The sequence below is a fragment of the Barbus barbus genome (genome assembly GCF_936440315.1).
Source record: "Barbus barbus genome assembly, chromosome: 46".
In the NCBI taxonomy this organism is placed as follows: Eukaryota; Metazoa; Chordata; class Actinopteri; order Cypriniformes; family Cyprinidae; genus Barbus; species Barbus barbus.
In genome coordinates, this window is record NC_136724.1 from 18,723,036 (window position 1) to 18,749,291 (window position 26,256).

Here is a 26,256-nt window from a genome sequence, read left to right on the forward strand (position 1 = left end):
ATGTGCGTCTCGATAAAAGCCGAGGGGAAAAGGCTCCTGCCAATACAGTGTAGTCTCAGACAAATGGTGACATTCGACTTTAATCAAATAGTTTATTCATGCCGAATTCATGCTGAGAGATTGCACAAAACCAGCCACAAAGCAGCTTTTCAAAAGTGCTGACTTTCATGAATGGACTGAGGCAAATATTTGCATTTTAACACTATTGAAAAACTAATTACTTTTCAATAGAGCTGTTAAACATCTGAGGAATTGTGCCACATGGTTGATATATATATTTTTTTTATTTTTAGCCAAGACGTAGAGCTGATAGAAATTAATCTGACTGAAGTGGCTGCTCTGCATTAGACCAAAAAGTTAACAAATCTGATGGAATTATCAGTCTGACTTGAGACATCGATAGAATGCTTTGACAGTTCAGCTCTTTGAAAGTCCAGCAGAAACATATTTTGTGTTATATTCTTCACCATATTCTCGATTTTAGACTTTTGTTTAGGTTTATGTTCGCTTATTTACTTGTAGCAATGCAAGGGCTGAATCATAGTTGTCCATGTCTGTACACTGTCAGCTGTTTGGTGGCTTGGCAACATGAAAACAACTGGGTTCAAATAGTACTGAAGGGTCTTCCCCTTGTGCAAGGCTTCGAGCAAGGCACTTAACCTCTGCTTGCTCCGGGGGGCCCGCAGAATGACTGTATGCCTGTGTGTTTTGACCCATCCCTTTGCCTGTCACAGAAGAGAGTATATGGCTTTAAAAATTCTGGGGTTTTATGTTAGAAAATGGATCACAGGGAAACCCACGATCAAGGCTGAAGCATGGAAATTACACTTTTGGTCTTCAAACAGCTGTTGCAACAAAAATATATTTTCAGAAGGGCATAGAAAATGGTATTATGCTTTATTAGCTGCTCTGCTTTGTGCATCACTGGCTGTGCTGTTGAATAAGGTTTGTCGACTGTCTTTACATTCATATTGACACTGATTTATACATAGAATGCTTAATTATTTTAATGCTGTGTCCTGACTCAGGTAAGCATTATCTACAATGACACCTGCTGACAACTTGTCACGTTATAGTTGCACCTCCCCTAATGAGCAAATTAATATTTGCCATCTGAGTGCAAAGTCATTCAGATGAAAATGCCCTGACAGGATGGGCAGCCGTTTGTACTATGACAAAACACACACAAATCTGTTAGCTGTTTACCCTTTTTGAATTTATTCACCAAGGTGATATGGTCCCACAGTAACAGGAAGTAGTATTTCCTGACGTAGAAGCTTCTTGTTCTATCTTAACTCTATCAGGACATGGATTAAGTACATACTGGCTGCTACAACAAGATAAGAATGTATTTTCCCAATGCTGCTATCCCATAATGCACGCTGACAACTTTTCATCATTTGTATTTTTTTTTTTTTGTACCTGCCGAAATATGAGTAGAATGAGGAGGACAACAGAACCAGCCATTGGAAATTTCCCATTATATTACACAATAAAGCGCCATACATCACACATACACACATGCAGATAGTGTATTATCTTATCTTTCTCTTGTAAAGGTTGGAGGAAATACAGGTGGCTTAAACTAAAATGATATTAATATAAACATTTATCCTGACATTTACCCTCACAGAATTGCACAAAAAAAGATAACTAGCGAATGCGACTCAACTCAAAAATCATAACCTCAAATTAACGCAAACATCTCTTTGAGTTACCGTCAAAGTGTGCATTAGAGAAAAAAAAGTGTGTATTAGAATATTGGAAAATAATTTTGTCTGGTCTGTAATTTGCTCTGTGAATATGTCCCATTGGAGCTCTTGGCTTGTAGATAATGAGAGCACCGTCATTTGGCTTCAAGTTTTTATTTCTATGACACAGGGAATTTTCTTTAATGTATTCCATTTGACTAAGGGCTTCTTCTTCTCTCTCTCTCTCTCTCTAATGCAAGATGAGGCTAAATCCCTCTCCTGGTAATGGGGCTTTTGTTGGTTTCCACAGTTCATCACGCATGGAAAATTCTCAGCTCAAACATTCTCTGAGGATGGCTTCTAAGAATAGGCAGAATTCTGTAGTAGCCTATCTGAAACGGGGCCCTGGGATCCATTTACTTTTAATTGCTGTCTCTGCCTTTAGGCTACAGATCTTCCTTCCCTCCATCCCTCCCTCCAGCTTTCTTTCTTTCGTTCTTTCTTTCTTTCTCACACCCATCATATCTTTCTGTGTTTGTTGTTGTATTTGTCTCACTATCTGTGTTACAAGCACCATTATGCTCGTGTTGGCTACGCAGACATGGTGACTTTCACAATCTGTTTGGCATTCGACAGCGGAAAAGACCGCAAAATGGAAATGATTCAATAAGCGCCAGATAATAAACTACTATCTACTCACACATTAAACATAGTCTCGTGGATCACACACTAACTGCTAAGACACCTATAATAATTTACCCACTTGAATGAAACATCCTGTGTGCAGTATGAGGACACAGATTGCTTTGGGCACTGCTGAATTAGATCCATGAAGGCCGGTATCATTGCACTGGGTCATGGGGTTTTACAGGACCAGATCTGCTGTTCCAGCCACATTAAATGCCTGTTGTGCATGTGTGAAGGGACAGAAAGATTAACGAGTATGTGCGGTTTCTTGATGTCAAAGCTAAACCATTTACTAATTGGAGACAGACAGAAAGAGCTGAGTAAAGGAAGGACCTTATCGATAAATAAATTGATCTCCTTAAATGGGCAATGGACCACAAACAGCTACGTATCATGACTGAAGTGAAAGGGATTGATTAAAAAAGAAGATGAAAAAAAAGAAACTTCACAAACACACAATTCAAGCCATCTCTCTCGTTTTCTCTCTTTTTCAGAATGGTCAGTGGAGGATGGATTAATAGGGCTATTCATTTTCAAGGAGAGGAAAGAAAAGGAAAAATCTGTCTTTTCAAGGGATAGCGGGCAAAGAGAAAAGGGCTGAGGAGGCTCTTTGCAGGCCTCGAGGGCTGGATTTCTCTTTCTGAGAGCCGTGTGAAGACAAAAAGAAAGAGAGAGACTCTGGCTGTCTTCACTGGCCCCCAGACAGAGCGCCTCAACTGAATGACAGTTCAAAAATGCAATGATCTGTTATGTCTGTCCCAGGCAGTGCCGAGAAAATTTGAAATCAATAACAATGCAATCAGAACTGAGAATCAAATGCTAAATATTTCCCTAGACATTTGCTGCAGAATGACATTTGCTTTTTGATGAATTGCTAATGTGCTTCTGAGCTTATTGCTAGTAGCCTACAGTCGACAGTCAGGTGGAACATTGCCTCTGCAGAAGAGCACAAAATTGCATACCAATATTTATGACACTTGCTATATTTAATTCACTTAATGGATGTTTAAGAAGTAAAAAAAAAACTTCCAGAACAGTGTTTCTGACTCTAAATTCTGATTGGATTGGAAGTTATTATGTTGGGCATATTAACCATATTACTTTGTAAAAAAATATAACTATATTAGTATACACATATATATTTTAAATAATATTTTGCTTTAAAATATATGTTTATTATGATATTCCTATTACCATCAATATAATTTTTTAACATTATTGTTTATTATGATAGCTTATTCCTATTACCATTCATTTTCACGAACAGTCAGTTTCAGTCTTTAATTAAAGAGACAACCTGCACATTTCATGCACACTTTTTGATATGAATCAGTATTTACTGTGCAAATGAGACTGTCCCAGGACCAAATTAGGAGAGGCCCAAGAGCTTTCATTTAATTAGTGAGACCCTGATTAAAAAACAGGAGCAAATTACAGTTTCTTGGGAGGGCGAGGAGAGGAAGAGAAATGGACGTGACACTGAGCGGTTACAGAAGTGATGTCTGTAGTGAGATTGTTAGCTCTTTATTGCTGCTCTCCAATCTGTAAATTGAGTCTGTTGGTGGATGGACTGCAGTGTCTGCACGTCTGTATCCCGTAGGCAGCAGCCAGCACATGTCTGACATTTAAACCTCTCCCTTTTCACTCCCCTCTGTTTAAACAGTTTTTCTTTCTTAAACTCCTCCCCTCTTAAACTCCTCTGGAAAAAAGACCAGATTCTCCTCAACATTTTTTTTTCAGCCCTGAAAATATATTTAAATTGTTTTATATGGTTTCTTGTATGAAAAAGTCAATTTAGTTTCAATAAGGGACATTTTCTACCTTCTATCTGCTAAAACAATTATCAAATAAAATAAACTACAGTAGCGATATGTGAATTGCCTGTGGTTTTGACATCATAACCATTCCAATTTCCTAATTACCCATTTCTGTCATTTAATTCTCATAAATATTCTGGATGTACTTGGGAGGGAACTGATTATACCCCTTCTCTCCCTCACCTCTATCTCTACTTTCTTGTCCTAACCACAAACCACACAGCTTGTCTAACATAGCATTGCCTTTTATTATATGCTTTTCTTTCATTTTAATCATCTCACAGAAGAAACTGAGGGCATTATTCATAATTTTTTAGTGGCTATCCACGTATATTCTTCAGGGGGATGTATCTTTGTCCATAGTTAGGGAAGACAACGTAAAGTGAAACTCTCGTAACTTCAGCGGGTCGTCTTTTTCAAAAGCCTTAGCTTGAAATGTATTACATATCCTCATGCTGCACATTAGAGAATAGAAATTAAGTGATTTAGTGACACACATTGAGCCTTAGATGTTGCTCTGGGAGTAACGGCTCATCTTGGGGCGTGTTAAGGGGCTCTTTAATGGTGTTTAATGTGTTCGTTCTCTTCCTCCCCACCAAACTTCATAGCTCAAAACGACAGCCGCCATACTACGGGCTATTTTCTCTGATGTATGCTGGAATTTGTGGAAATCTCATTAGGGCCTTTTCTCATAGCTCCTATTGTTTCAAGCTGCTCTTTCACAGTGAAGCAGCCTTAGAGAAAGAAGAACAAAACCTTGCATGCATGAGGAAAGTCTTGTGAGTAAATCCGTTTTGAGGACCGACTTAGAACAAAAACTCCCATCGGAATCATCCTTCCTTATCCAGAAAAATTGATTACAAAATCAATGTTTTGTAATCAATGGCTGTTTGTTTTTTTTTTTATTCAGGTTCAGATTTTTTTTTTATCCCAAATCAGATGCATGCAAGTGATGATAATGGCTCTTGTGTTTTTATTTAATAACTCATATGGCCAGTGACTATGACCTCAGAGAATATGAACAGAAAATACGCCTGCTAGAAAAACACAGGTCAGCATTTACAGTATCTGACACAATATTTCTGGACCCTGCAGTGTTCTCCACTCATTAGGCGGTTTGGTGGTGACACCAGGGTCCATCGTGTCAACAGTTGTAAAATCCCTCTATTCATCATGCCATTAATTTTGTATTCATTTTCGATTTAGAAACGGCCTCAGCAATTTGTTTTATTCCCTCTTGAGCAAATTACACCCTGCTAATAATCCTAATTACTCCTCCTAATATATTTCCCCTCAAACATTTCCTCTAGAGAGAGCCATGAGTGCAGGGCCCATTATGGTTGCCTAAAGCTTTCGGTGTAGCTTACACTTAACTATGATCAGGTAAATTAAAAAACTTAACGCCACATATTCTTGCGATTGGCAAACAAGGTGCAATGCTTCAAAACCAGGTTTAAATGGTTCTCTGTATGAACTTTGTGAGAGCCTTCTGCCAATTAATAGCACTTTCTCTTGGACGTCAGTGTTATCAGAGCTTGTTTTTCTCTGCTGCTGAGAGCAAACCTATTTAGAATGTCATAGTATGTGAGCGCTAAAGATGTCTAGCAGTGCTTTACACTGGCACTGAATTCGGCTAATGCTTTTGAACTCTGTTCTGCTTTCAGAGAATGGATGAAAGCAGAGGTGTGGGCCAGCATGCCATGTGTCACGGCGTCGGGGTTTATTCTGCTCGTAGATAAGAACACAGCATAAGCCGCTCTTCTCCCCAGTCGACAGGCCTTTCTACAGAATTATCTCCGTCCAAAGTTGTTTTCGGCTGTCTATTTTTAAACGGTCAATTAGGAAGGCTAGGCATGTCTTCTGCCATAAGTGTTTAATGTAAATGCTTTTCAATAAAGAGATTACTTTTAGGTTATGTCGGTTTGATGATTTTTTGCCAGATGTTATCTACATTGTTTGGAATTTAATTGTAGCTTAATTTTATAGTGCATTTTGTTGTTTGCATATTTGCACTCATTTGCAATAAGACTTTCCGTTCTCATCTGGCTGATCTTTTGGGGTAACATGTTTTTAGGATCAGGGTTTAAAACCCAAAGAATATTATCTTTGTATGACCATCAGCTTGCTTGTGCTGCTTATTTAGGCTTAAAGTGGAACAGGAATAGCTTTGCTGTTGAACACTGGGCATCAGGTGATTTCACATGGGGATTCACCTCTTCATTCACCATTCCTTCAAGTGTGACTGATTCAAATCCGGGCAGAGAAGACATAAAGGCTGAGGGTTCAGGATCTGGACTGCATTCAGGCATTCAGTAGCCTTCTTAACATGCAGTGGTGATATGTAGTCTGGCAGCTGTTTGAGTGACTGGCTTAGTGCTGCATTTTGGAAGTCCAAGTTAGGTTAGATGTACACCAAAGAAAGCACAAGCAAAGCCTTTACAATCCCATTCCAGTCTTCTTCTGAACACTGTTCTGTCTGCCTTACTTCTTGAAGTCATTCCCATGGTGGCAGTTTTACCACTGTTCCTCGACTTCTAATGAGCATATGGCACAGAAAAGAGCTAAAATTATGACAAAGAGATCAAAAGATGCAACCTTCTAACATGTTCTGAACAGTAATTTTATACAAACCACTGGTTGTATAAGGAATACACACATTTGATGTTTAATTGTATGCTACCGAATATCACAGGGCGTGAAGTAATGCAGCACTTTGTACCAACAATTTGTTCAGTTTATCCCACTTTGCTATTTCTAGAGGTAAACTATAACTATAAAAGTCAGGTCTATAAATAAATAAATAAATAAATAAATATATATATATATATATATATATATATATATATTAAATATACTTTATATAGCTAACTCATTTTCACTTTTTTTTAGAATCATTTTAACTTTTTTAACTATTCCTTGCCATTGGATTTACTTGAAATGATGTGTTGCATTTGTGTTTATAACATGTAGTAAAATATCTAGTTAAATAGCACTGTTTATTTTTAAATGAAAGTTTCCAATACGTTTTTGATTAATAAAGAGACATAATTTAATTTGATATGTTCATCTGCAGAATTCCAAGCACTTCTGTGTGGTAGTTCAGAATATCTGAATTTGTCAATGTCATCATGCATAATTCATAAAGCTTTCTGTATCTGCCGTTACATGGCATTCAAATAACTGAGCTATAATGAAAATGCATAGACATGCTACTACTATCAAAGGAGGACAGAAAGGAATACAAACACTCATTAACTTACACACATCTAATGTTTCTCCAGCTTTTATTTTGAAGCAACCCTTGGCATACCTCTTTTTTCAGTGAGCCAAACGTAATGAATATTCAGTGGATCATTTTGGAAGGCTGATATGTCTCTGACTGGCAGCACCAAAACATCTTCAATCGTTCCCTTTCGGCCGTGAACCGCCCGCTGCATGACAATTACAAACTCATTCAATAATACTGCTGACAGCTGTCACAAACATCGGCACCTTTAGTTTATTTATTTAGAGTTTTCTTTTTACCTCAATTAGTGTATCTGAATTTTCAGCACTTATTTTTCTCTGTGTGTCTTTTGGGAGTCATCAGAAAGTCTTGCTTTCGGTTTCAAGAGCAGATGGGTTTGGGTCCACTGGATTCAAAATGATCTATCATTTGCCCCCCGTGGATGGTTGTGACCGTAGTTAACTGGCTGTCCTTTTCGCCCACCCCGGGACGGAATGCGTTGACACCATGAGTAAGCCTCCTGTCTGCTCCTGCACACCCCCTGGGACCCCCTGTTGATATTAAATATTATTCATTGCTGTGTTGAATTGTAAACAATTACACATTATCTCAGCAGGGTCATTACATAACCATCATGACATTGCACACAGTTTGTAGTCAAATATGCCCATGTATTTGACAGCAGTATTCTATAATCTAATGGAATCTGAAAAAAATAATCTCAATATCCTCAGCCAGGCCAGTGCATCCCAGGGGGTGTGCAGGAGCGGACAGGAGGCTGACTCATGGTGTCAACGCATTCTGTCCCAGGGTGGGCAAAAAGGACAGCCAGTTAACCACGGTCACAACCTTAGAACATTGGTCCCTCAGAGCTGACAGAGAGCTGAGAGGAGTCTGGCCCACACCTCGACAGCTAAGGGGATAAATGACATCCAACCTGGGAAGTAATCAGCCCTGGGAGACAAGAGAGAAAGAGAGTGAGAAGGCAAAGGTGTGGAGGTTAATTTAGATATGGTAGTGGCAGTAACAGTAACAGTAACAGTCTTTTGTGTTTTACGTAAAAAGGATTTAAAAATCAGCCAATACAGCGAGCTTTGATACACATCGTCACATTCTATTCTGTTTGATGCTCTTCACTTTTGCACATTAGGACTATTGATTTCTGTAGATAAATTTAGATGATCACAAAGCCGCAGCCGCTTTGTGTTGTAGCTGTGTAGAATAGTTTGTGTGCTCAGTCACTCGGGAGTCATTACAGAGCTGTTACGAAACAACAGTAAAACAAGCAGTAACATGGGAACCAATAAGTGACACAGTTTGAGCTCCTTCTCTGTCTGTGTGCTTTGTTTTCTAATGCTGCCAATGAAACATTTTATTATAGATTTTTTCCCACTCTTATTAGGGCTTGTGGTTACTGAGATATGTTTCAGGTAGCTGCTGCCAGCACAAATTTAGAAACAAATATTGTCTCCATTCACAGAATTACCAAGAAAAAATATCTTGCTTGCAAACCTCGAGAGCGAAGGAGCATTTCGTACACGTTTGCCGGGATGATTTATCTCTCATTTTACTAAGAAACAGTTCACTAAGAGATGAACTGAAATAGCACAGTGCTACATTATCTTCTGAAACTATTCAGTAAAGTGCAACAATTAAAAATTAATAAGCAAACAGTGTTCTTTCCTTTGTATCACAGTGGCCACATTGCCTTTTAATTTAGTGTGGTTTTGTTTGATAGCTTGATAAAAGCCAGTGGAGTTTTCCCAGGAGGGTGTTTCACTTACCAAGATAATGTTGTTGAATATGTTGCATTTCTCGCTGTAATTAAGGAGGTGATTGTCACTCAACCATGGAAAGTGTAGATGGTGAGCTTATATTTTGACAGGATGTCAAGTTAATGTGTTGATGCATTTAACGTATGTTAACGAGTTAATTAATGTTGAAAAACATTCATTTTTAACATTGTTGAACATATTTATCTAATTTGATATTAATTATATCCACTTTTATATTATTCTTTTTAAATTCTTTTCAAATACTGTACATTATTGTAGTTCCTCTATGCCCCGCCTCTCTCATTTCTACAAAGCCCCTCCTTCCAACAAGTGCATTCTGCTTTGATTGGCCAACTGACCAGTGCATTGTGATTGGCCGAACACCACAAGCACTCGTCGGAAATGCAACTCTCCTTACCATAATCGTGAGCTTCAGCTTTCAAGTTAGTTTTATCAGTTCAAGCCCAAAAGGGGAACAGAGTCACGAGACAAACACAGTGATGATGCTCGTATGTATTTGCAGTACACAAGCCGTGATCAAGACGATTTCTGACAGGCTGTACACTCCGCTGGGATATGACCCTGTTCCCCTCACACACACACACACACAATGCGTTACGCGCAAAACTCCACATTTGAACAGTCAATAGCAAATACTTGAACTAATAACAAAACATACTTACAGTCGCTGATTCAGAAGCATCAGATTATCATAGCAAAATCAGAATTTGACCCTTAGGGATCTCATCTATGCATGAACAGCTTGTAACACTCCAAAGAGAAAGGAAAACTTGAAATCACATCATATGACCCCTTTAACTGATGCTTTATTCTTCAGTGTCAGTCTGACAAGACCAACTTAGAAAACAGAATTAGATTGCTCCCATTATAATCAGCAAAGCTATCTAGACTGGAAGCACCTGATGTGCCACGTCATACTCAGTTCTGTCATTTATTTGATGGACACCCTGTTCCTATTTTGGTCATACAGCAAAGCTACTCCTTTTTTATTCACAAATATATGTAGGAATTAATCACTATAAATTATATATTCACTATAAAAAGCCAGGCATTACTCTACATAATACCAATTAAATTGCTGAATTAAAGGAATAGTTCACCTAAAAATGTACTCACCCTCAGGCCATCCAAGATGTAGATGAGTTGTTTCTTCAGAACAGATTTGGAGAAATTTAGCATTACATGACTTACTCACCAATAGATCCCCTGCAGTGAATGAGTGCCGTCAGAATGAGAGTTCAAACAGCTGAGAAAAGCATCACAATCATATACAAGTACTCCACGTGACTTCCTTCCATCAATTAACGTCTTGTAAAGTGATAAGATGAATGTTTGTAATAAACAAATCTATCAAATCTATCACAAGAGTCACAAGAGAAATATACACTGATCAAACACCGTTTACAAGTGCAAAAAAATTATAAACAAATTTTTCATTGGAGCAAGTGTTATTAAGGATTATAGACTGGTATTTTGGCCAGAAGTGACAGATTTTAAGTTAAAATGCCTTAATGATGGATTTGTATCTTACAATTAGTTTTTCACTTCATAAGATTGCTCAATCATTTTTCCAAGGTAAATTTTTGGGTGAAATATTTATTTTAATTACTTTGGATACTAAAATATGTTCTTAACTTTAAGGCTGTGATGTGGCAGTTTTATTTGTAGGAAGATTATGTAGTAATATAGTTAGTTGCAGTATTGTTGGTCTCCAGTGAGTTTTTGAAAACAGACAGTTCTAACAGATGACTATAGATTAAGCACCGGCTCCCGCACCAGCACTATGTACATGTGTACATGCTATCTGCATACATTCTTCCCCTAGACCTGTTTTTGCTTCTTGATAAGTGTGATCTGTAGTGTTGTCTGAAAGAAGACAGTTAAAACCACCCTCCAGTCTACATTCAGCCTGAGCATTCTCACTTCCTCTCTGTCTGCCAGCATCAAATGAAGGATCGCTTTCACAGCATGTCTCAGCTAAACACAGTCTGATTAAAAAGAACCCTCATGCATGTCCAGACTGCATTATCAAGCCAATGGGTCTGAAGTAGAGATGCACCGATACTGAATTTCTCTGTCGATGCCGATAGCTGATTATTCAGAATGATATCAGCCGATACCGATAGTTATGTGCGAGTTAAAAATTTGTCGTGGTCGCATTTGTGGCAGCGCATGGTCTGCCTGGTTTATACTCGCCGCGTCAGCACGAGCGGCAAAAATGATGCGAATACTGAGGATACGATGGCGAAAGTAAAATAAAAGACTGCTTCTTAAACCAGAGAAGGTGAATATGTTGGTTTTATCTTTGCTGTTTATCTCACGTTACACTATGGAGGCTTTCTTTAAATGCTCTTTATTTATTTGATTCCTCAGTGTTTGCTAAACCTTCTGGTGTAGCCTATACCATGCCATGCCTCGTCTTATTCGTTTATGTTAATTACATTATATAAGTTAGTTTGTAGCATACTGTTTTATTGTTGTTGTGCTTTTCAATCAAGAATAACAATGAATCCATATTTCAGTCATTTGCTTTAGTTTAAAACAGTGAATAGATGTAAGCAAAACAGACAATTATCTTTTTTTTCATAAATACCTTAATGCCAGATTTATTTAAACATAGCCTACATATATAATTATAAGTAAAAAAGCTCCTCTTCAGTGTTGTTTTATAGCTAACTAATGAACTGTGAACAGCGGAATAACTTTGCTGAGGTAAATGTCACGTTAAGTGACACTGTTCACAATCTGTTTTACTGGCATCTTTCCGCGGTTGAAACACTGATTGAGCGATCACATTAGACACACATGATACATTTTGGTAAGCCATACTGTATCTTTCAACATCTTATGATGTACATTCATGTTTTGCGCTATATAACTTATTAAACTGGAAGAGACTTGAACTTGAACTGAGGTGCAATGGCGATCTGTCACGTCACATTTAAAAGCGTTAAAACGGCATTCATTGTTTGCATTTCATTATAGAATGTACAGGATTTGAAAGCTGAGAGTTTGTTTCTTATCAGAAGTAAGAAAGCACAGAGCTCTCTGTGATTATTGGATGCGAGGCGTGCTACAAATGTTTGGTGTAGAGGAAAATTGCGGATCTGGCAATGCTGGCTTGGACTATGGGTGATTCATCTGGTCAAATAGAGCCTGCTTTAATGTAGCTTTTATTTAACTGTTAATGCCTTATTGTCACGTTAATTTTGACAGCCCTAAATTCAACAGAGATTTTCTTCCCTCACAGTATGAGTTGCAGTCTGACACGTTTTTCCGCCGCCTTTTGATTGACAGGATATAATCGGCCCTGATCATCGGCTGATTTTGAACAATTGGCCGATGGCCGATAAAGAAATAAAGTGCTTTTATCAGCCGATAGTGATTGTTAGCCGATACATCGGTGCATCTCTAGTCTGAAGTGTCCATTCAGTTGAACTGTTATGCCATTCTATGGCACCAGATATCTTTAAATAATCTTTTATGTACAAAATTACTGATTGTGCTGCAGATAATGCCTAAAGATATTTGTTGCAAATATGTCAGTAGCACACCAAATTAGATTCAAAACAATTACAGATTCACAATGTGATTTTTTTATGTTTCCTTTTCACTGTCATTCTTGTAATTTAGGCAGTTATGCAGCTGAATGGCGGCTGATTTAATTACTTGTAGCGAGCTCCATATTCCCATCAGAGTGCGGAGGGATGGAGGGGGTTTGGCAGGGATATCTCACCTCTCTGCCAACAGCCAACCTCCCTCTGCCGCTGGCTAGAGCCCCACACACGCTCCACTGGAGAGAAGTGTTCTCAGTGAAGAAGCCTTGATAGAATGATAGTGGTTTTATGTAATGTTATTTGCAACCGTTTTATTTTGATTCATTTAAGCTTTTCATGGGATTGTTTTAAGGATTTTTGCTAAATGTTTTTTGTTTGTACCTGTCTGTATTTGTCATTTCGAACCGAGTTGTTGTTTAGAGAACCCCTCAAAATGATGGCTGATGATTTTTTCTCTCAAAGGGCTTTGCGTGAGGTGTATAAAACCCTTTCGGACCTCTCCCTGAGTCATGCAAGATGCTGCTGAGCCTGACCTTTTACCTCAGAGAGATGTAATGTCAAGGCTTGCTGGGAGTGATTTTCTAGATTTTTCTATTCTTTGACTTGACTTCCTGGCTTGCTGACAGCACAGGTGCTGAACCTAGCAGAGCAAGTTTTTGTCTTTAGATATTATTAGTAATGTATTTTATTGTCATGTTGAAAAGTTTAGATCAGCTTAAATGTCCTGGTTGAGTTTTTCAGGTTACTTCTGGTTTTGATCGAGTCTAGCTGCTGGACCAGCACAGTTAAGCCTGTAAGACGCCAACACAACAGCATCCCTCTCTGGAGAAAACAACTACAATGTTGGCTGTTGACCAGCAATGCCCCCCCCCCCCCCCCCCCCCCCCCCGGACATTATCTGCATACTAAACCCAAACCTTTGTGGCAACAAAAAATAAATATATATATATATATATATATATATATATTTTTTTTTTTTTAAGGTTGCCAAAGTCTGCAGCAGAATCTAGGGCAGCTTTGAGACATGAAATATACAGTGGCATGTAGCACAGACAGGTGCTACTGTGGTGTAGTGTATGTGGGAAGGAAAGATCGCTCCTCTCTCTGTGTAAGCATGTGTTTGTGAATAGCTGCATCAGAGCTGGTCTCTTATTGCCAGGCCAGCATTATACAAGACACATGCGCATCACTTCCACCTCTGGCCTTACACTCTGAGTCATATCTAATAAAATAATTCAGATACAAACCAAAGGAAAGACATTTTCTCTATCTCTTAGAGAAAGTGACAAAGAGAGAGCGAGAGAGAGAAAATACAAGAAATATCTTTTAGCAGAAGATTGGGAGGGGTTTTTTGTGCCGTTTCGCATCTAAAAATCACAAGCCCCCGCGCAGAACTTCAGTCGGAGGTGTCAGCTGCGATCTCAAGGAGAGATGTGTCAGACAGAGCCGAGAGAAGTGGCTGAGAGTCAGAGCTAAGGGGCCTGCTGGAGAAACAGATGGAATAGCAGAAAAGGAGATAGGAATAGTTTGACAATAAACATCAATAATGAAAAAAAGTTTGACAATAAACATCAGAGAAATGAAAGAAGGGTTGAGACAGAAGGAGGAGGATATAGCGGGATTGTTCAGTCTGTAACAGAGATTTTAAACACAGAAATAAATAATTTAATAAATGTGGGGTAGAAGTGCTTGCAGGGTTACGCAGGTTCATACAGTTGTTCTTTTTATAGTTTGTTCACAGATCTTGAAGTTCTTAAGGCCTATAGATTAATTAAATAATAAAGCGTGTGGGACACACCTAACTCAACTCTACATATGAAAAATATTAACCTTAAAGAGAGTTCACCCAAATGTACTCACCATGAAAACAAAGAAACACATATAAATATTCATAAAGACAGAAACTTGTTGTTAATGATGCGCCACAACTTTTATGAATGAAGTTGCTTCGCTGCATTATATTTCTCAGAAACAAGATGGGTTGGTACAATTTTTTTTATTGTTTTTGAATGAAGTCACTTAGGCTCACTTAAGGATATATTTATTTTATTTACATAAAATAATATGAATATATTTTAAAATATAGTTCATTCTTGTGATAGCAAAGCTGAGGCAGCAGTCATTGCTCCAGTCTTCAGTGTCACATCATTCAGAAATCATTCTAATATACTGATTTGGTGCTCAAGAAACATTTTCATATTATTGTCGATGTTGAAAACAGTGCAATATTTGTGTAAGGATGCTATCTCCAGTATCTGAAGTATTTTAGGTATGTTTGTTGTGAACTCACTCCAGAGGGGAGAATAAATTGTTTTGTTTTTGATGTAAAAAAAAAAAACAGAAAAGAATGATGGAAACATTTTTTGTATCCATTCAAACAGGAATTCTAGACCATCTTGTTTTCTACACAGAAATGTCATGAATTTCAAGAAATTCAAATTCATGGAACCGTCTCATTGAGTGGTGCAATGCAAAACTTGCATGGAGCTATTTACTGTATGTAGATAAAAACTAAATTTTAAAATAATATGATATTAAAAAGAATTATGGAAAAGTTCCATCTCTGTAATATTTTATGATGTTGACGAGACACTTTGAACTCTCCATATTTGATTCCCCACACATGCTCTTGTGGACCCCCACGCTGAGCCCTGACAAGTGTAGAATGAGAATTTAGGGCTTGTAATGCTATTTTCTGGGTTGTCTCATTAGATTAGTCTCAAGGCTTAATTAGTCACTTTAAGAGAGCTTAATTCATCTTTTATTTCTGAGGAGTGGAGTTAATCAGCCAAGTTGGTCATTTTAAAGTTGTTAATAGCAGCTTGTCAGGAAGCAAATGAGTCCGTCTGGACTGAAAAACATCCTGGTTTCATTACACATGGGAAAGTGAAAAAATAAAATAAAATCATGCTTAGAATGCTTATTCATCTTTTAAATTTTTTTTTTTTTTTTTGCACAATGTAACAAGGCAGTGCTCTTTCTCAGTGTCTGTCTCTCTCACCCCCTGTCTTTCTGTCTCTGTAAACACAACGGATGCTTGTGTGTGCTGTATGCACACATGAATAAGTCTAACAGAGTACAGAGGATTGTGCTATGGTCCCTAGAGTCATCTGTCAATCATATTTCACATTCAGCAGTGAAAAAGAGTCAAAGAATCCCCGGCGGATGGGCCAAAGAGGCTTCACTGATCTACAGGGGTGGTAGGAGCAGAATTTAAAGACCACTGAAGCTGTCTGCCACACACAGACAACATTCTAAGTCATATTGAGTTTAATCATCCCACAGTGCTCCAGACTCAAGAAAAAATTAGCAAAATACAGCCACAAAAATACTTGTTATATCCAGGAATGTAGAAGGTGCCAAACAGGGACATTTGACTGAATTCTTTTGACACCTTCAGCAGCCAAACCCCTTTTGCTATTCTGAGATTGTCAGACATGCAACATAAACCAGATTAAACACAAAGGGAGATCTCACAGCCAACAGTAATTAATGTAAAACTCCCTGTATGCACAGCAACTCTTAATTAAGCAGAAACTATATCATGAATTGAATGGCTGTTCTAAGGGTCTGAGATTTCAAAGGAAGTTTTCTCATAACAAGAGACAATTTCCCTGTCAAAAAGATACAAATCCCAGAGAGTTGTTATGAAATTATTCTGAATGAAACCCTCAGGCTGCTATTTACAGAGATTCACCAATGACATGGCTGAGAAATGACTTTTAAAATGCAAGTTGTAGCTGGCAGGAACAATATGGGTCCATATCGCAGATCTTTATAAAACATTATGAATTGCAGCAATGTGATTTGCGGATCTCTACAACCAATGCTTGTCTCCTTAGATCTAGCCCATTACTATTATCATAAAAATATTAGTCTTTTGGAAATGCTGCAAAATTGAACACCTTACTAGGTGAAATTAGTTTTCTATCCTGGGCGCCCTTAGAGGAGGATGCGGTCAGCACAGAGACACTTGTTCATTCAGCCATAGCGGTGAAGCAGACACGCAAAATATGAACGTCTAACCGATGGAAGAAAACACAGAGGGAAAAGGACTGAAGAAAGAGGAAATATGATCTGTCAGTTAGTTTGAGACAAGGCCAGGATTATCAGGTCTAAGACACCATAGACAGCCTTAGCCTTCAGCTGCTGCTGCCATAGTAACCCACACCGTGGCCCCGGTCATGCACTGTGAATGATGCTTTGTTAACCGCTGAGAGACTCGTGATTTGGATGATCCCAGTGGTTGGCTCGATGAAAGAGTGTGTAAATAATTCTGTAAAGGCCGATAAATTTACTTTAATCCGTTTATCAACTGTTCCAGTCCCAGTATTTTATAAAAGGGAATATATTGTATATTTTTATCATATTTTTCTCAAGTCCTAATATAATGTTTATAATATAGTAAATTTATCCTCCTGTCATTCCAATTTAAATTCTGGTTCAGTGTCTTTGTGATATGTGGCCAATGCAATTCAAATTTGAACTCATGAATTAAAAAACAAGCCAATTCTTCATTTCTGAATTTGAAGCTATTCTAAATGTTGTATCAAAAACTCCCTTAGAATTAGACAGGCTATTTTTGTCAACAAGCTTCTATATTTAAATAACTGCTGGTATGAATGGCAAAATGTTTTGAATGTGAAATTAATAACATTTATATGTTTCAGATTTGCTGTCACATCCAATAAATTTGGTGCTTCCCCATCTCAACTCATGAAGTCTACATTGTAAAAGCTTCCCAAAACATCCATATTGAAATGTGCCACACAAACTTTTAAGGTCAGAGTGAAATTATCAGGGATGTTGGTCAAAAATAAACTTAGTAGGATATGCAGCGCGATATACACTAAGCAAATATAAAAATAGCTAAATGTTTGGCAAACGTCCCCCATATTTACCTGTAGCTACTCATTGGAAAAATATATTTTTCTGGTGTATGGAATACTAATATCTAGCTTTGCGTTAAAAACAGAGTATTTCTATTGTATATTAAACTCTTGGCGGAATAGATCTACTACTCTGCTGCTGCTGTGGCAGACCAAGTACCGAGACTTGCTACTGCCAATACATCCACAACATGGTGCTGTGAGCATGTAAGAAATACTGCTGCTGCACATATAACATATGAAATAACCCCCATATATAGCATATCAGTCACCCCATAACAGATATATACAGGTGGAGCTGGGGAAGGTGTAGGTTTTCTTAAGTGTGCTGCAACTGCTACAACAAGCACTAGCCAAGTATTTGAGTGTTCAGCAGCAATCTCATTGGCTGCTGACACAAAAAGTACCAGTCAGCTGCTCCATGTGATGATGCCATTATGTCAGATTGAGTTAGACCTATCAGACTGTGCCATCTAGGTTTCATGACAGAACTTTGGATTTATTTCAAAAGAGCAAGAAAATGCAGTTTTTTTTTTTATGATACTGCATCCCTTTAAGGAGTGTATGTTTGGTATGTCAGACTTTTGTTTAAAGTTAAGTATTTTTCATTTCATGTCTAAGTGTAATGTGTGTGTGTGTGGTGATTCTGTGCTCTGTAGTAATATTGCTGATTAGTTCTGGCAGATCAAAAGAAGGAATAACTGAGCGAGGCAGGTTATCAGACAACTTTGTGTGGTGTATTTGATCTTTTGTGATTGTCTAATGAGATCAGCTATGGGTGCTTCCCTGCAGGTAATGGCTGAGTCTTTTTATGAAGAAAAGAAATGGACACTCTTTATGGCATTGAAAAGAGGAAATAATTACCGGTACTTGAAGTTCTCGTTATTACTACGCAGAACATTAGGGGTGGAGCGTCTAACTTCTTCCTGACTTCATTCGTACACTCATTTTCAAGCTATCAAAGAGTTTGAACCTCTGGCCCTGACAATGCTGACCCAGCACAACAAACAGACACAACTGCAAGCTGGAGAGATTTCTGCTGTCACAACACATCAGCTCGAGATCTGACATGTAATCACTCTAAACGCTAAATGGCCACAGAAAGCCATTAATAATTACAGCAGTGGTGAGCTTTTGATAAACAACTGATAAGAATAAGAATGAGGCTTCATCTTCAAAGCTCTGCTCTCATGCGGTGCTTTACGTGCTTTACTAAGTCCATTTTGTAACAGTGCAGGCAGCCGTTCACTTTTCATCCCTCAAGGAATCACCTTGACATATTGGAAGCCAGCAAGTGTGATCTGCATTTGTGAATACAGTCTCTTAAGTGGTGAATTTTTTTCCCCCTTACTCACCGTGTGTCCATAGGGAAGTCACCCAGACCATCTAAAATAATATGTTATATCTTTTTTTAATAATACACAGAAGAACAATATTATCTCAGGTGTTGCTATGATTTTTATTTTTTTATCTGTCCATCCATCCATTTATCCATCGTTCAATCAATCTATCTGTCTGTCTGTATGTCTTCTTCCTTCAATTTTTTATTTTTTTTTTTGTCGCTATTTTATCATCCATCAAGTGAAAGCTGCATTATTTTATTGATTCTTGATTCATTATTGTAGCACACATGGTAAATAAACTTTTGGAAAAACTGTATTACTTACCTATGAAGGTTAGAGGATAGTTGTAATGAGTATGAGTAATAATAATAGTGATGCATGTAGCACTAACTAGATTTTATCAGCTCACGTCACTTACCTCATTTACTTCTTGAATTAGAATTACTATTACTAAAACCCATGGGAAAAGGCCTGAACATGCTGATGTGTGTGCATATGTTAAATCCAGGCAGATTATTTATTTGTCAATGCATTTGGCAGGTGGGGATTGAACTGGCTTCTCTTTTTGTCTGCTATCTCATCCCGCTGACCTCTAGTTTGAAAATGCAAATGTAATTCTTGGTGAGATTTATCCTGGGGTCTATTACACACAGTAATCTGTGTTTCCTGTATTCAAGCAGCATCGGGGTGAAGCCCAAGTGCGTTTGTGGCCGTTCTGCAGGACGAGCTCAAAGGTGCTTGCGAGAGCACAGAGGCAGATTGAAAAGGAGTCGGAGTTTCAATCAAACCGAGGGCCTTGGAGAAATCTATCCCTCCACCAAGGTCTCATTTATGCACAAGTGATGGATTTAACCGCAGTCTGGGGAGGGAGAGATAGACAGAAAGAGAATAAGAGATTGAGGGAAATTACATGCCCAGACCCTCATGTTTATTTGTAACACCTGCAAGCCGTGCTCTTAAAATCAAATTTGCTCCTTTGTAATTTAGTGGCTAATGTCATGTCATGTGAACATATTTGATTTAAATCATTTCATGTCAGCACCAGGAAAAGAGATATGCAAATGGCCTGACCTGAGCCTGTCATGCGGTCTGGCAAAATGGCCTCTGACAGATTAGACATTAACATTTGAAACGATCGAGGAGAAATCGCTCTTCACACTGCTCTCCTTTAGCTGAGACAATTACAAAATAGATTTCACAACGTGAGCACTGATCTCAGTGTGGCCGCTGCATAGTAATTTCATTTCCAATGAAACGATATTGATCTATTTGTCATTTCTGAAGAGCTCAAAACAGCCACAATCAAATACGTGAAAAGCATTGCAAGAGAGTGATGGAACAGACAATACGCTTGCTGTGTTGCGATGCATATTGATGTGTTGGCGTGTGTGTACACAAATTTGCACATATGTGTTCGTCAAAGGACCATCGAGTAGGAAAAGAAAGAGAAATAGAGACAGCAGTCTGTGATCTGGGTTGCATGTCACAAACATCTGTCACACAAAAGGATTTGTTTGATTGGTTGGTCCTATATATCACAGTCTGCTGTCTGCCACAGTAAATTTATAGTCGGTCACATTGGTGATCTGGTAATCTGAAGCCTTGCCTGCCAGTGGGACAGTCGTATCTCATTCACTTCTGCCCTCGACCAGAAATAATTCACTTCTGCCCACCTGAATAATAATTTTTCATGTGGCTTGGTCAAGATTGATCCTAAACTACTACCATTGTCTTGACAGTAATGACTTTGATGCCCTTTTACTCGTGACGGTGCATCTCTTACACAAGCTTCAGAGGCCATTCCCACAGGAAGTTGAACTGGAATTTGAATTGGAATGCGAGTAAGAGGAATTTTCCTAAATCCATCTATCTGTTCATCCATCTATAAGGCCCATAAACCTTCAAACTTCAGGTCTTTTGAAACTTTCAAGCAAGGCTTTGTCAAGACAATATTCAATGTTAAATTGAAAAATTTGTTATATTTAGTAATATTTTGATTTAATTCAACTTTCAAATTCGAATTGCAGTTCAGGAATTGGCATTCTCAATTAAATTCTGAGTGGTGCACAACCCATATGATACATCATGCAAATCCCCCAGAATACTGTCTAAACTCTGAGAGTCATGCTGCAATGCCCTCCATGCCAGGCAGTGGCAAAGTTGCTGATGCTACATAGAGTTCAGTGCATTGAGAAATGTTGACATGAGTCATGTGAATGCTCCTTCAGTCTTGATCCTGCAATGCATGAGATTATCAGCAGGAAAATAATGGGAGTTATTACCAAGTGTAAGCATACACTGTTGATTGTGGCTGTGAAGAGGCAGGCTTTTGACATGGCTTTCATTTGCACTCTTCTGTTTGAGACAAATTATTGCTTTGATAATACATCTTCATTCCACAGCGATGTGTGATCAGCCGTGAGAAAAAAGCTCAGCCAGGCACTGAACAGACAAAAGGCATTTGTAGGACGGGTGGGTTTTTTCAAGGCTGTGTTTAGGAAGCAAGTGTGAGGTGATTCATGACGACTGTGTGCGTGTTTGTTTGTGTGAAATTACCCAGAACACATTTAATGGGGACAACAGGCTCGGATTAGAACCAGTGCATGTTCAGCACATCTCTCTTTCTATTTTTCTTTCTCTCGTCTTGCTTTCTCTCTATCTCTGGCCCTCTTTCTTGTTCAACAGACTTCATCAAGCTCTTTGTGGATGGGATTAACCTTACACGGTTTGGGGCCTTACACTGTCATTAGCACCAATTCACAGAAAGCTGTCTGCTATTCCAAATACGCTCAGCCATCAAAATCCCTGGTCCACGTATCCTGGGTGTCCTGATCAGTTTAGGATTAATAGAAACATATTTAGTAATTACTGATCATTTTCAATGTGGCAGCTATGTCAGTTTTTCTATTGTGAGTCAATGTGAGTTAATCTTTACTTAAAGCTCTCAGTGGCATGAAAAAACTGGAAACTTTGCTTTCCAATGGCTGCATTTAAAGGTGATGTCTCTCTCCGATAAATGGGAGGTTTGCAGTGACTGAAAAAAAAACATCTAATTAATCTTTAGAAGGCATTTCTGTGTAGACTATTTCCTCACATCACCTTTTGCAGCTGCAACACTACAGATTACTGCCCTGTGAATGAAAAAACAATAATAAAATAACAAGCTTGTGAGAAAGTGTAGGTCAATGTGTGTATGTTGGTGAAAGAAAATTAGATTGTGGACCTTAAATATAATTATCTGTGGAGATACTGTACTGTTTGAAAGCTTAGGCTGATTTTTTACAATTACTATGAAATCTGTCTCTCTCTGGCTATGTCTCTATTATTATCTGTTATAATTATTCTCATAACCAGCCTTGGTGTCTTGTTATATTTTTAGTATTTTTTATTTTTTTTTGTCAATCACAATCTTCTGTTTTCATAAAATTGTGCTAGGTAGCCAAAAAAACTAAATAAAACAAAAAACTAATTGATCCAGAATCTTGCTGCAGATATGATTGTCACTTGTCCCAATATGCACAAATTTTTTTTCCAAAGATTCATCATTGTGCTTGCCCGTGCGGAACTTACTTTACCATACTTTACTGGGGTATTGTGAGTAGCTGACTGGAGATTTCTGTGCAGTAAATCAGGTGTTCAGATTTTTTTTATGCATAGCTAAGCAGTTGCTGGGAAATTCTGGGTGATTGCTAGGTGGTTGCCCATCGTCGAGTCTTTCTAAATACGGCATCAATGAAAGTCTGTGAAATTTGTTTTCCTATTTTATTGTCTGCCAGGAGGAAAATTAATTGCACACCTCTCCTCAACAAGCTGTGCAATAGGAGTTATCATTCATGTTAAAAACACCAACATAATTTAGCTTAATTTAGCTTGATTCTTTGGGGAAGGGGTTTGTTTAAATCACTTAATCACACACTCCAAGTATAAGCAATAGTTATATTGATGCTTGCTAGCTAAATATAGAGTGCTATAGACACCAATTAGTTCTTCTCTTCATAGGAGGGCTAGTGCCTGAAGCACACGCTGAGATAGAACAGCATGAAAGAACAGCTCTGCCCTCCTGACTGGATGGTCTAGTGAGAGGCATGTGGACTCACTGGTGGGTCTGATCATTCTCCAGGCTTATGTGCACGGCTGTAGAGGACTGGCTGGAGAGCATATTAATGCCTCCTTGTCAGAATTAAGAGGTTAAATGGTTGTCTGGGCTTCATTGTCACATTGCCTTAGAGGACAAGGCAAGAGGAAAAGCCTATTAACAGAAGCACTCCTTTTTTTCCCCCCTGTGTACCTCTCTGCCACTGTGTCGCTCTTTTTCTTCTCCGCAGTCCCTTTCTCCACCTATCCTTTATCACCATGCTCTTCCCCAGAGTCCAGGCCTGTGGATTCCCGCAGAGAGACAGACATCTCCCACTTAATCAGCTGCTGTGTCTCTTGTTCAGATAAATTGGAGCATGTTCCTCTTGAGAGGTATTTCCTGGAGGACACCAATGCCACCCGACAGTATAACAGCCCCAACGAGCCCCTGCTTAGTGTACACCAGCATGTGGTGCAGCAGAACATACCAGTATACTGATTAGTTTGAGAGAATGCTGCAGTTTGAGGAAGGACAGTGGCACTAGGGCATACTGTCTTCATGCAAACCAGCAGCACTCTTGTTTCAATGCCTCTTTCTTAATTGCAGATCCATGGTATATTTTCACCTGCAAGCAGTGGCTGACAAAAGTGCACCTTTGGGTGTCCTTACCTCAAGGTGCAGAACAAGGTAGCCTTTATGCAAAAGAATGACTTGAGGAGAGTGTATTATTCACATTTTGTCAGTCTGACCTTCATATTTTTCTCTTTTTAATGAGCATTTTAACATGAATCTCTGTCCATTTTTACCTCTTTGGAGACTCCATTTTCTTGTTCTTTATTATCATGGATTGATGGAACTTAAAACAGGGAATAATCTTCTCATAAATTATGTGCAAAACAAGACTGGTTTTACTGGTTGTCTGCATGAGGGATCTTGACTTTAAATGGCTCTATAAAAGATCTATGAGTTTTTGGGCGATTAATGGCCAGTCCTTAGCTAGATTTAGCCAACAGCTGGAGAATAGCTTCAGCCACTGCTTCGTATCCATAATATCGCTCATGTACCACCAAGGCCAGTGCCTTTGAAATATAAATTGTCTTCGTTTCATTAGCCGGCACCAGCCTATACCTCATATGTGCACACAATAAAAAGCACTTTTTTAAAAGCACTTTTGTTTGGATTCTCATTTAACTGTTGTTTTCTTTATTTGCTTAATCTTGTAGGAAAACCCCTATATGTGCAACAACGAGTGCGACGCAGCCACAGAAGAGCTGGCCCACCCCCCTGAGCTCATGTTTGACTTTGAGGGCCGCAACCCCACCACTTTCTGGCAGTCCACCTCCTGGAAGAAGTACCCTAAACCTCTGGCAGTCAACATAACCCTGTCATGGAACAAGACCATTGAGCTGACCGACGACATTATCATCACTTTTGAGTCGGGTCGGCCAGAGCAGATGGTTCTGGAGAAGTCTCTGGACTATGGACGTAGCTGGCAGCCTTACCAGTTCTACGCTACCGACTGCCTTGATGCTTTTACTATGGAGCCCAAAACAGTGAGGGACATTACCCAGCACACGTTGCTGGACATTATCTGCACCGAGGAATATTCCAGAGGTTATGTGTGGAAGAACGATAAGACTGTACGCTTCGAAATCAAAGACCGCTTCGCATTGTTCGCTGGCCCCAAGCTGCACAATATGGCCTCGCTGTATGGACAACTGGACACCACCAAAAACCTAAGAGACTTTTTCACCATTACTGACCTGCGTATACGTCTGCTCAGGCCTGCCACGGGTGCCACCATGGTGGATGAGAACAACCTTTCCAGATACTTCTACGCCATCTCTGACATTAAAGTACACGGCAGGTAAGACATTTAACTCAGTTGCAGTCAAATTTTGGTTGGGGTCTGTTGCCTTTGGCTCTTTTCTTTTTTTTCGTTTTCTTAGCAAACCATTTCTCATTCTGTAGTTCTGTGTATTGGGAGGCAGGGTAGGTGTACTTCACTTTATATTTTTAGGGGAAGGTTTTATGCATAGGCTTGATTTATTTAAAGATTTAAAGAACTACAGTGTATTGGTCTTACAATTATTTTTAACAATACATAAAAAAGATCTGGGGGAAAGATTTAGTGTAAGTGCAAATATGTACTTTAGGAATCAAACAAAAAGTACTGTTCTCATTAACTCTTTAATTGCAGTGTGTGTGTGTGTGTGTGTGTTTCTTTCCAGAATGAGAACCTTATTGAAATTAGAAAGCTTTTTTAGATTGTTCTTCATGTTTTAGTAAACTCCTGCATAGTCAGGATTTTTTGCAGTGTTCTGAAATATACTTTCTAATTTGACACCCTGTGATCAATCTCAAGACTGTGAAATTCACTGTTCTGACACCCAGGCTATAAACAGGAGTTCATTCTCTTATTATGCACATATCAGGGGCCATACCCGCCTCCATCTCATCTCACCTTTACATGTTAATTTCTTTTAGTCTTAACAAGGAGAAAAGATTAAGTTCAGCATCTGTCCCTGCCTGTTCATCACATTAGTGTCAGAGGTCAATAAGAAGAATGCTAATTCATTCTGCATGATATTTAGTAAAAAGTTAGCAATTACATTGTTTTATTATAGAGGAATTAGATTGCGGAAAGTAGGCAGAGAAAGTCTAATCTACAAAAAACTTCACATCAGAGTGTACAATGCTGCGTGTTGAATGTATGAATGTTTATAAACCTGTTCGTGGGTGAAGATGACAGCTGATCACAGAAGGCTGTAAATTTTAAACCTTCCTCAAGGCTGTGTTCTCATTAATGGTGCACAGCGATGATCGGTGAGTGTCATCGGATATTTATGAGAGCAGTGACTTGTCGTCTTGTTTCTAAAAAGGTAATCCAGAGTTCAGCAGCATGCTCCTTGTTGTAGGTTTTTCTCTGAGCCTCCCTGTCATGGAGAATCATGATTCATCTCCCTCCACACACTCACAGGAAGCATACGCTCCTTTATCCCCTGAAATGTGTTTCTGCCTCACGGTGCGTGAGCCACTAGAGTCTGGCAGGAGGCAGATGACCCCAAGCACAGGAATTCCTGATCTCAGAAGAGATTCAGTCTATATCGGTATGAAACAAAGGAGCCGAGATGCAGCCCTAGAACGGAGAGCTAAGTAGGTCAGCAAAAGGAAA

The 26,256-nt window shown here is 38.8% G+C and overlaps 1 protein-coding gene across 7 annotated transcripts in view; it reads left to right on the top strand.

Annotated features, from left to right (window-relative positions):
* The window catches only part of LOC306865230 (netrin-G1-like), a 75,919-nt gene that overhangs the window by 4,189 nt on the left and 45,474 nt on the right, over positions 1-26,256 (top strand). For all 7 annotated transcript variants that reach the window (XM_079409709.1, XM_079409711.1, XM_079409708.1 and 4 more), the window contains exon 2: positions 24,305-24,948. In XM_079409709.1, the coding sequence (XP_079265835.1) occupies positions 24,305-24,948 (644 nt within the window). The remainder of the gene's footprint in view (positions 1-24,304; positions 24,949-26,256) is intronic.